Source organism: Dermacentor variabilis, chromosome 10, assembly GCF_050947875.1.
Source record: "Dermacentor variabilis isolate Ectoservices chromosome 10, ASM5094787v1, whole genome shotgun sequence".
Lineage (NCBI taxonomy): Eukaryota > Metazoa > Arthropoda > Arachnida > Ixodida > Ixodidae > Dermacentor > Dermacentor variabilis.
In genome coordinates this window covers 64,713,933-64,726,265 of record NC_134577.1, presented here as the reverse complement: position 1 = coordinate 64,726,265, position 12,333 = coordinate 64,713,933, and the positions used below count along the sequence as shown (strand labels likewise).

The following is a 12,333-nucleotide window of genomic DNA, read 5'->3' as shown; positions in this document are numbered from 1 at the left end:
GAAACACGGATTGTGACGGTGATACCATCGTGCGTATCTGTGTTCATGTCACGTGTTCCATGTTTAAACGTGATGCACCTGGGCTTGTCATGAAGGTGATACCACGTCGCATGGTCTCTACGTAGCGTTGGCTGCTATACGAAAAAAAAAAACTGATGAACGTGGGCCGATGCCAAAGATGGTGCAGTCCATTATGAGACTGCCCAAAGCGCGAGCTGTCCCGTGGGAAGAAGACGCAAAAGTGACACGGGACGCATATGCCAAATGTCTTAAGAGCGGGTCGGCCTTTTCACGAGAGGAGTATGTATGCTCGCGATCGTGGCCTGCTTCAAGCACTACCAACTGTGCTCGAAGGCCGAAGTACGACTCCGGTCTCGGCCGTACATTTTTTTTTTCTATTGCGAAGGTCCGAAGTGGTGGTGAGACAGAAAAGACTCACCTGGCGTCCTGCCGCAAGGTGCCTGGAACGAGGTAACGAATGCGAGTCATATCATTCTCGGCCCCGCTCCAATTTTTTTGCACGAACGCAGCATCGGACTGCCTTCGGCTGCTCTCGGCACGAATCTGCTCCTGCTTTTTTAAATGTATCGTGCTGCTCTTACCCTCTGCTCACTACAACACGTCTGCCGTCTCTCTCTCCCTCTCTCACACACACACGCACACAAAACCAAATAGCAGCGTGAGCGCCGCTGCTTTGAAAACAGAACGGCGTAGACAAGTGCTGTTAAAGCTCAGGCGGAACGCCGGCCGGTTGTTACTGTAGCAGGCAAAAGTGCCCTTCGATCTCCGGAGAAAACGGTCGAGTGGACCACAACTCCAGCAGCCAATAGTTAACTCGCAACCAGTACCTCATACGCCTCCGTGTTCCGGTAATGGGGCTTGTGCTGAAATGGTGAAAATGTGGTGTTCACTCAGCTGTCAGGCGTTGCTCGCCCGCGGAGTGGGTTGTCCGCTCCGTATCAAGTTTGAAAATTTGATATTAGGGACAGAAGTAAAAATGTAGCAGGGGAGCAAGGAATACGAAACGTGCTTGACGTCGTCCGTGTGTGAGAAATCAGTTTTAAGCATCGCGCGCGGTGAAGTAACGACGCAACGTAGTAGCGAATAAGAGTGGTGGTGCGGATACCTAGTGACGCATCGTTGTGTCAATGTTTGTTAGAACCCGTGTTGCATCTCTCTTTTGATAAATAAAGGAAATAACAAATGAAAATAACTTTGGGACAACAGCAGACGCACTAGCGCACACATAAATTGAAAAAACAAACAAAAGAAAAACAGGAAGAGCGCGATACAAGCAGCAGCGCTGATGCGACATCTTGCGAAGAAAAGCTTAAACTAAGCGCGCACATTTTCGCACTCAGTGACTGTAATCGACTTATCTGCTGGCCTAAAGCTTTCAGTCCCTATATATTTATTAAAAATAGAGCTATGGACGTTTTCTTTGTTTTCGAAGAAGTATTCCAGCGAATGTTCCTGGCGGTTGAACCGGTTGACGTCACGAACAGGCGCGCCGTTTCCGAATCCACTTTCCTGTATTGCAGTGTATATATAGCCTTTAAAATAAATTTCGTTGGTGCTGAAGCTGCACTGGTATGAAGGGCAACAAATGTTCACGGCTTGGCTTGAAGCGGCTGCGCTGTTTCCGTGGCTACTATCACTGTACGTTGCCAATACGAGAACTCTGATAGCTCGCACGTGAGCTTGCAGTCGTAGGTCGCTAGAGGTAAACTATAGCTATTCGGAAATGGTTCGTTCGGAAAATATTCGGAAATTGTGCGAAGCGTATTTAGTTTACTTTCTGGAGCACCTGCAGTATGGCTTGCAGGTCAGTGTCTTCGGGCGTACTGCGCACAATCTCGATGAATCGTTTCAGGTGTGGTATACATCTGCCCTTCGGAAACACGTTTAGCTTGCAGTTCCGCGCTGACGTCCAAGACGATGCCGTTCAAGAAGGCGTAGTTCGGCGCTTCGGTGTTACTGCCGGACGCGCGAGGTGCACTGATGACCTCGCTTCTTGCTAAACGTCGTGTCTCGGCGCACTGGCTTTGACGTGCCCGCCGCAACGTGTAGTCGTGGGCACGTGCAGCCGTCGGCACGTGCAGATCATTTGCATACTTCCAGACGGGCGTGACGCCGAGAACGAAAGACGTTTGTTAACAGACGAAGCTCCGTTTATACGAGGGCCCGACACAAAAGCATGACACGCGCAGTAGCGGCCTCAAGGCCGCGCGTGAACATGACTGTGTGCACAGTGACAAAACTGACGGGCTCTCTCATCGATCCCGGCAAGGTAGAGAACGCTTGTAACGACGCTGACGAAGAGGGAGGACACAACGAGAGTGCTTTGTCCGCCCCCCCCCCCCCCCATTTCTCTATCAAGTCCTACATACCTGTTGCATTCTTTCAGGTATATTCTTACGTAAAATATGCCGTGTGCGCGAAGTTTCCCACTCTGCTCCGCCTTGACAGTCACGTGCCTCGTTTTTTTTTTTACTCCGCCACGCGGCGACCAGGTGAAACTCGTGGACGGCGTGAGCTTAGCCCTGAAGAAAGACGAGTGCGTCGGCGTCGTCGGCATCAACGGCTGCGGCAAGAGCACGCTGCTGCAGACCCTGGTCGGCATTCGGGTGCCGACCGACGGCAACGCGCACACGTCCCTGCTGTCGATGGTCACCGACGTTCGCGGCTGGCAGCGGGGCATCGGCTACGTGGTCGACCGCGTCCCCAAGGACAGCATGCCGGCGCTGACCGTGGGCGAGCTGCTGGACACCATGGCCAGGCTGCGGGGCGTCGCCAGAAGGCGCCAGGCGGTGACGAGCATACTGACGCTCACGGGAAAGCTCCACGAGGATCAGATGGCCAACGAGTGCAGGTGAAAAAACAAAATTAAATTGTAGAGTTCTACGTGCCAAAAAACCACGATTTGATTATGGAGGCACGCCGTAGTGGGGGCCTCCAGAAATCTTGCACCACCTGGGGTTCTTTGACGTGCACCTAAATCGAAGTAAGTGCACGGGTGTTTTCGCATTTCGACCCCATCGAAATGCGGCCGCCGTGGCCGGGATTCGATCCCGCGACCTCGTGCTTAGCAGCCCAACACCATAGCCACTAAGCAACCACGGCGGGTAACGAGTGCAGGTGGGTGATGCCGGAACTTGTAGGAGGGATCCATTCGCCCCTGAGGGTTGTGCCGTGCCCTGTAGAAGTGTATATGTAGCCTTCGCTATAAATTATAAGTAAATTTGACGCTGCGCTTGTTCAAACGCGAAGAAAATCCCAGGCAGTGAATGCGTTTTTTGTTTCTGTGATTATAGCATGTGTTCGTTCTTAAAGCACATTGCGTGTTGTTGACGTCCAGTTACCATTTCCCACTGGCTTTATCTTTATCTTTAGCGTTTGAAACTACATCAGGTTGTTCTTAGAAAGCAGAAAGACGAGAGTAATTTGAAGTAACTGTGTTCTCTGAAGTGGATTCTATTTGGTGCGCTGCAATTATAGTGCTAAATCGTTTTTTTTTCTTCTGTAAAGATCTTTTTTAACGCGCTGAGAAAAGTCGCGTGGCAGCTCATAGGCAGTATTTTACGCAACAGTAGTGATTGAGAAATTTGCCATTGCTCTCTTGGGAAGACGGACGAAGTTTGAAAACAAAAATATCTGTGAACTGGCCCTCATGCTCGCGCTGCCTTAGCTGCCAAAAACCACTGAGGCACAAGGGTGGCCCCGGTCTCAAGGGAGGGGGGGGGGGTCAATTAAAACGAATATCTCACTACACACTAAAATTTGTCAGCGCACACATTTTCCTGCGCAATATACAGTAGGTTCTCTTGAAACAGGACACTAAGGCATCAGGGAAGTAAATTCCCTTTGTCGATAATGTGATTTAAGGACAGATTGAGCTCAAGGATACACAAGAAGTTGGTTTGAAAAAGGCAGATATTTTATTGCCATCAGGAGATACTATGTACACCATATCCCGTTACAGAGCTCTTTTTTCTACGATGTTTCGACGTGTGTGCAGCCGCTGACAACAGCGAGAAGCACAAAACATGTTTCAAAAAATATTTATTGACAACAATAGCCGCTTCAGACAACCCACCACTGTTCATGTACAGGAATTTTGGACACTGCCCTCTCGAAAATTTGTTGACTTCACCGCAATAAATAGCGTAACTCATCAGGAACATTAAAGGAATTATGTTTAGAGAGATTCGCCAAGTGTCAGCAAGTTTCTTTTAGCAATGGCGAGAGAGCGCTTTCTTAGAATAACGAACGCATTTATTGCACTTCTCCCAACTTCGCAGCTGTTCCATAGCAGTGTTTCGGTCAGGGCCAGAACACCGCTATAATGCAGCACTAAGTGCCGACTAAATGTCCTAAATGGTCATGTTAGAAGGTAGTGACCACATGACGGTGCTAACAAAAACTTGCTGAAACTAGGTTGATCATGTGAAATATAATTTTTGAATGAGCTGCCCATTGAGCCACGCTGTTGTGTTGCGGCATAGGTCAATAGATTGTCGAAGGGGACTATTTCCAAAATTCTTCCGTATGGAAGTCGTCGATAACTCTGACCTTCGTCTCCAGCGTGAGCGCATTGTACGGGCGTTTTTTCGTGCCTCCGTCGGCAACGCTAAGGAAACTCGCGGCTCGCCGACATTGCCAACACAAAGAAACTACAGCCAGCCGCACGTCCACGATGGGGTCCCACTCACCATGGAGCCAGCAAATGCCGATGGGTCGCTCAGTGTAGTTTCCAGTAATATTTTTACTTCCGTTTATCCGGAGCTAGAAATGAGAATCTGGTTACGTTTAGCATCTCTCTCTCTTGCATTGCCTTAATGCAAAACGAACCGACAATAAGGCGAGAACTATGCGTACTCACCTCGGTGTCTATGTCAGCTCGCGTCTTATTGAGAAAAAAAAAAGCTCCTGAAATTGAGCCGCTTCATAAAACAGTATATCCCTCTCTCCTCTGCCGAGGCATTTCGCGAGGGAAAACGTGCGAGGGGCGCCCTAATTTGTTTCCGCCAGATGTGCGGAAACAGATCACCGTGAAACTGATCGTGCTTACCTGGGAGGTTGGGGGGGAGGCGAAGGCAAGTTGTGTGCATACACTCCGCAAACGCTTTCACAGCGGCCGATGGGCGAAAGTGGACACGCCACTGATTTAAGCACTCTCACTCCGTCCACAACGGCTTGTGGGAACAGTCTTGCAACATCCTGCTCCCTTAGCTGTCATGCATTCCCGATGTACCCTGCACGGGAGGCGAATGACAGGAGTGTAAACTGCCCTGTTAATCGCCGTGTTGGATTCTGTAAATGGATACAAATAGTTTCTAGTTTTCTTCTCCCGGTAGTATACTTACGTTTGCTTTTCTTCCCCCCCCCTTTTTTTTTTCTTTTGCTGCGCTCCCGTTCCGCCCAGTCGTGGTGAGCTCAAGATGCTGCTCATCGCTTGTGCGGCCATCGGCGTTCCTCCCGTGTTGCTGGTGGACGAGCCGTACTCGGACGTGGAGCCGCTCTACCGCAACGAGATCATCCGCATGCTGCAACGCCTCAAGGACAGCCGTGCCATGGCGTTCATCCTGACCTCGTACCGGCAAGCATTTGACGTGTTCTGCAGTCTGCACCGAGCGTAGCTTCCTGATGGGGGGGCGAAATCGCCGTACTTATTCGATTCCGACCGCCTGCCGAGCACTTTCGCTACAGCAGAGCAGTCCTGCAACAACCGGAAGAGGAAAAAAAAAAACATTTTTCGCTAGACTTTCTTGTCATGTCGAGCAGCCTCGCACCATAATTAGCGAAGAGTTGCCTCTGACGCTGAAGTTTCGCATAGTTTCGCATAGGCGAAAATTTGTGCGTGGAGTCCTCGCAAATATACATTGGTTGCTTCCGCATCTCGTTCCTTGCGTAATAAAGTAAATTAAAACCGCGTTACATCCGCGCCATCTTTGGGTGGGCGTGAACGCTGCCACAGCCATGTTTGTCCAAGACGAACCGAACTCGGTGCCACACTCGTTAAATGTGCCAATTGCGCATTTGTGTCAAGCTGCCAAGTGCCTCGCAGCGTTACTTGTGATCGTGGTTTCTTACCATTGCTATTGGACGAAATCGACGTCCTCTCGAGAGCAAAGACTCGACAAAAAGCTTCTCGTGAGCTTAGCCGCGCGTAGTGTCTTTCGTGTACAGCGATGAACACACCTAGCGTGAACACGCGAGCGCGTGGCAGCGCAATCGGGAACGCCGGTGCAGCCAGCACGGCCGCGCGTCGAAGCAAACCTGCGCATGCGCAGTGACAACTGGCTCCGTGCCCCGAGGTGTATGGACTGCATCGACTCCACCAGACGGCTTTCTTGATCGAAATAGATTTGATTCTCTTGCAAACACCCGGAGGTAACCAGATGGAACGAAGATGATTTTCCACGACGGAAAACTTAACAAACATCTATGTAGTTGATGAAACAGCCGGCCTCTGGAATGCTGTGCCCAAACAAAGGGCTGGCTTCCCGCGACAGCGGTGTGCTAGTGAAAAGGGAGTTTCTGGAACGTAACACAGGTTTGGCGCGGCCAGAAATTATAGCAGACGACACATGGCCACGCCTTCAGGCCTGACATGCGCATGCGCACGCTTGCTTTGATGCGCTTCCACGCGCTTGTCGGTGGCAGCACATCAAATTTTTAAGAAATTGCATGTGGCAGATAGCACATTTCTAACCCTTGAGCTAAATTACTCGATGAGGTGGCTGTTACTTCTATGAGAAATCAAAATGCCTAATTTAATGAACAACATAATTACACTATCATTAACGTCTATATGAAGTACTTTACGGCTCATCTTTGTATAGATAATGAGACTGCAAGGCATATAGACTTGGAGCAAATCATCGGGATATAACCGATATCGAGGTATGCACCTTCAAAGTAGCGGTAAAAATGCCCTGTTGTTCAACTTATTCTTTTTATGAAAACGCTGTTTTATGCATTCTAGCTCGAGTAACTGCAAGGCCAATGGATTTCGTCGGACACTTTGAAAATTAATTCCAAGTGGACGCATCGCTTTGCCAAATCACCAGCTATAATTGGTAGATTGAAATACATGCTGTACAGGAATTAATTAAATAGTGAATTAGTGCAAGTATATTAATTATTCAATTAGCCATTTTTATTCTTCGTTAGATGTAGGGGACGCGTCATCGTTTATTTAGCTCAAAGCTTAAAATTGTTCCCCCATGGCACAGGCATCTATTTTTAATTTGCTGCCGTAAAAAAAAAGAAATGGGTAAAAACACCCGGTACATGGTGTGCGTGCGCGAGATGTGAGAAGTTTCATTACGTTCCTTGCACGTGCATTTAGATCGCGCGAGACCTTCACGCACGCAGCATTACTATAGCGCGCGAGACTATCTTTCTATTGTCGGCGCTTCCTGATGCCGAACTCTGTCTCACGCGCGTACCCAGCATGTCCCAGTTCGAGCTGCTCTGCGACCGTGTGGCCGTCATGGAATCGGGCAAGGTTGAGGCTATGGGCGACGGGTTACAGATGGACCAGAAGTACGGGCGCTGCTACAGCGTCGCCTTCAAGCTGCCTGCCGCGAAGCGCAACAGCGTCACCCTGATCAACCGCATCTACTTTGCGATGATGGAGCTTCACCAGTGCACCTACATGTACAGCTATAGGGTAAGGCCACCGGAGTTCCGCACCTGCACTACTGCCTCGCCACTGCACCATTTCTTTATTGCTATCGGAATTATATGGACACTCCAGGAGCAGTTCTGCCGTCTCGGTCTGCGTCGCCGTGATGTTCCGTATAAATTCCGAGGGTGATAACATTGTTCCCCGCGCGCCGTTGCTGTATCTGCTAGTGAACGCGTACGAGGGTGAGCCGGCCATGGCAGCTCAGTCGCGCGCGCGCAAGGGAGGAAAGTGGGGAAGAAGAGCGCCGTCTTCCGTCGCACGCAAGGCACGGAAGTGAGGGGGGGCTTGCGGACGTTCTAGTCTGATGGGCGTTCTACTCCGGCGGAAGTTCTATTCCGATGGGCGTTCTACTCCGGCGGACGTTCTACTCCGATGGGTGTTCTACTTCGGCGGACGTTCCACTCCGATGGGCGTTCTACTCCGGCGGACGTTCTACTCCGGCGGTGGCTGCGTATGGCACAGCCTCGCGCGGTCGCTCGGGCCCCATCTTGAGAGCGATCTGCGATGGGGACAGAACCTAGGCCTCTAGGCGCACTGAGGGCCGATGGTTTCGTGTGCGCTGTGTTCTCGCCGCTTAGTTCGCGTCGAAGCGAGAGGCAGCACGAAGGTCAATTCGTTCGCTCCTGCAGCCGAGCTTCCTCACTCCAGCGTTTTGCAAGCGAGTTTCCGCGGTCATCGAGTGCGACGCGTTCATGTTTGCTTGTGCGCGCGTGATGCCGTGCTTCTTAATTTAGTTAGTAAGCGAATGTCTACAAGTATTTATGGCCGTTAAAACTAATATCCTTACTTCGCATCGTTGTCTACTAATTTGCTAGCTTGATCACTGCTTCGCCTCTAGGGCAGAACTGCGACTTTCTTCCCCTTTTACTTAGAACTGTAAAATGTTGTGAATATGTGTTGTAGCCATGTATGCGTCTTTCAGTCCCGACGTACATAAATGTACAGGAGGCCTTCGTTATAACAAAACCGCTTTATTAGAGACGTCGCTAACTTCAAAGCTCTTGAATACCGGATTACATATAGTGGAGCGGCTTGAGGCTCGAATTGACACGAAATAAGAAGCGGGAAATACACACCAGAAAGCTCGGTGCAACGTACACGGGAGACGCTAAAGCCCTTTGATCTTGGAAAATGTTGCGAAAGGCCTTGGTCTCGCGGCCGAATTTTGGAAAATAACTTTAGCGCGCCCTCTGGTTTTGTCCCAGGAGCAGCTGGCAGACGAGAAATGCCTTGCGTGCTCCTTTTCCCGTTCTCAACCGCTTCGCACGTTTCCACCCGAACGTGTCATTTGATGTGCTATGGCGTCGATATGGCGATGACTTCTCAGTTGCCGGATTGTTCTCTGTTTGTTTACTCCCGGGGGGACTCCCGTTTAATTTTGACCAGCTGTGGTTCTGTAATTTGCAGCCAATACACGGGCGGTTTTGTATTTCGCACCACTCCAATTGCGGCCGCCGTGGCCGGGATTTGATCCCACGACCTCGGTATCTATGAACTCAAGGCCATCGCCGCTAAGTCACCACGGCGGATGCCGACCCCATCGAACGTAGCTTTGTTTCAGCGTACGACATTTTTGCGACTCGCCCGACTTTTGCAGCTCTTGCAGAGCAACCACTTTTTACTGAAATAATCACCCACAATGAAGTGTTTCCTGTGGGGATGATCCTGGGATAGCGAGGGTTTATGCAGACGAAAGTTAGATTTTGCTTATTTCCAGCAGGTGGTGGCAGAAGAAAGAAAGAAAATGGGCCGAATTAGCGCAAATTAAAACGGCAGTTCTTTTGCCAACAAAAAGGCAGTGCAACGTGGCACGTTAGTGTGTACAAAACGGTAGTTCTTAGTGTAATTCACGTCAGTGCTTGCTGGGAAGCTCATAGAGGCGGTCGCGAACAGTGTTGGTAATAGGAGCTCCTTCCAGTGTTTAGGACGACGCTTATCACTACCTCCAACATGTGCTTCCAACCAGTTTTCATTAGCCACACAGCGAAGCGTATCTAGCAGCTGTAATATCCAGAAATCATAACAGGGATGTACCAGAAAGAAAATTGGGTACTGCACACGGCTTCCAGGCCTTCTAAAGCATCGTATGTTTTTTTTTCCTGTGGTAGCTCTTGGTGACGTCACGAGGGATAACGAACAAGGTCCTTAAATAGTAAGGCTTCGTGAGGTTTTTTTTAAAAGTATTAACCTTCCTTTATGTGTTTATTAACTATAGGCGGCAAAATAATCACGTACTGCATCCTGATCGCTCTATTCACCTAACGACGCTGCATCGTGCGACGCTGCATCCCTAAATTTGAAGTTATTTATCACGACATAAGTATGCGGAAGTGCATTGGTGAAAGTGGTTTTGGCACGTAAAGCCCCATAATTTAAAAAAAAAGTGCATTGGTATGAAAGGTGCGACAGGAGGATGTCCCAAAGCAAAACTGTCAGGGAGGCATTATATATACATGACATGTCCTATGTGCGGGCGGAATTGGTCGATTACGAGACAGGCGAGTCTAAATTACCCCCGTCTTGCCCAGCACAATGAAAAGGGTAATTGGAGATCGTTTCGAGAGGCCTTCGTCCTGCAGTGGCCATAAAAAGATAGGCCAACGATGACAAAGATGAGTCCAGAAGCAGTAGACGCGCAAGTTATTAAAAACGACACGAGGGAAACGAGCAATACGAACGAAATTATACACTGAACAATGGATTGGAACATTTCAGCAATACACGTACACGTAATCGAGGGGGAGTGACGCAAATGCGAAACGAGGGATACAAACATTTTATTTCGTTTGGTCGATCTGTGCCTGCCGTGAAATCAATTAGTCAATCAATCAATCAATCAATCAATCAATCAATCAATCAATCAATCAATCAATCAATCAATCAATCAATCAATCAATCAACTTTATTTCCTTTGGAATAGTAGGAGTACGGGACTGAATGCTTGACCGGCTTGACGAGGTCCCGACCCCTTTACAGTTGGCAAAATAGCAGGATGACGGTCAGTCATGCACAAAGAGTTCAAATAAATCAACGAATATTACATAACGTCGAGCAGCACAAAATTTTGCGACAAAGCGCAGGAAACAATACAACCCATTTGCATAGGCTTGAGATGGCACGAGCATGAAAATGTCGAGCGCGACGGTCTTTTTCTCGCAGGGCACGATGCTGTTCTACGTGGGCAAGGCGTACACCAGCTGGGGCGAGCTGTTCGCGACGCTCGTGGCCCTGAAGGACGCCGAGAAGCTGCCCGAGTTCTCCGCGAGCGACATGACGCTCGAGCAGATCTACGTCGGCCTCTCGCGGCGCCAGATCCTCTTCTCGGGCGCGCGGACGGGCGCGAAGTTGAGCGGCATGCCGTCGAGCATCGAGAGCCCCCCGGTACCCGGCGAGGACGACCAGAAGGGGAAATAAAAATGGCCCACCTTTTCTGGCTGCTCTCGCCATCGGCGACGATTGCCTCTTCAGTAGGGACTAAATGCAACAGGCTGGGCAGGACACGTGATGCGTAAAGTAGACAGCCGTTGGACCATTGGGGTGACAGAATGGGTACCAAGAGAGTAGAGGACGACAGAACACTAGTTGGTGCGACGAAATGAGGAAATTTGCGGGTGCTAGTTGGAATAGGCTGGCGCAGCAGGACAGGACTAATTGGAGATCGCGGAGGAGAGGCCTTCGTCCTGCAGTGGACATAAAATAGGCTGCTGCTGCTGCTGCTGTTGCTGCTGATGATGATGATGATTAAATGCAACAAAATTTGGCCGTGCCGTAGTGACAGATTGGTGTTTTGCGGTCGATCCATACACCTGTTACATGGGCACTTTCAACAACTGCCCTTGAGGTGAGCGGCAGTTATACTTGGAGTTAACGGTTCCACGTCCAGTTCGGTGAATCGCAGGTGGTCACGTGATAGGGACGTAGAAGCGTCTTGAGATTACTGAAAAAAAAAGAGCTTCCCTTAGTGTTTTTCTGGCAATAGTAATAAAGTAGGTATTTTTTGTCGAACATCGCTTTTTATTCAGTTTTACTACGGCGTTTTAGGCTAACAGCCAGTTAAGTAGACAGGACAATCCCAAACCTATGCGCTGGTTTCTGTGTTTAGAACTTTTGGTTTCGAACTGCCCATGCTAGTTTTTGTCACGTGCACGGTATGCCGGCTTCTGTGTGTGCGGCGAGAACGATAAGTACGCACACCGCTTGGCAGGCACAGGAGAAGCAACTTGTGGCGCCACGATCTCCACACTGGCACCACTGGAGGCGGCCATCTAGCTTGGCAGTTAACTTGCTTCGACCGAGGTCGCCTACGTCAGGTGAAGCCAGCTGCTGTTCTGGTGTCAATGGCGGTTGGAGCTGTCGTGTAACACCACTCAGCTGCGATTGACCCAACGACACTCCGACTCAACGGCAGCTTAAGGTGCCCGTGTAGCAGAGGTATTGTGCTTCTGAATGTCCGTAGAGCATACCCACAGAAAGGGACTGGCCAGGAATTGAATGGGTAAGAGCGACGGACAAAGGCGAGGTTGATTAGCATTTTGCAAGTTTTTCGCTTACAGATAGAAAAGTCTGTTGGAAACGTTCTTTATCATTATTGTTTCAGTTTAGGATCACGAATTTCCTTTTCGTGCTGGTTGTGCATT

At 49.7% G+C, this 12,333-nt stretch overlaps 1 protein-coding gene across 1 annotated transcript in view; it reads left to right on the top strand.

The window, feature by feature from the left end:
* Nucleotides 1-11,862, top strand: part of LOC142560653 (phospholipid-transporting ATPase ABCA3-like) — a 66,378-nt gene extending 54,516 nt beyond the window's left edge. Inside the window, exons 25-28 of the mRNA XM_075672888.1 lie at nucleotides 2,514-2,872; nucleotides 5,426-5,599; nucleotides 7,459-7,678; nucleotides 10,856-11,862. Coding sequence (XP_075529003.1) covers nucleotides 2,514-2,872; nucleotides 5,426-5,599; nucleotides 7,459-7,678; nucleotides 10,856-11,110 — 1,008 coding nt within the window. The 3' untranslated portion in view covers nucleotides 11,111-11,862. The remainder of the gene's footprint in view (nucleotides 1-2,513; nucleotides 2,873-5,425; nucleotides 5,600-7,458; nucleotides 7,679-10,855) is intronic.
* Nucleotides 11,863-12,333: the final 471 nt, after the last annotated feature.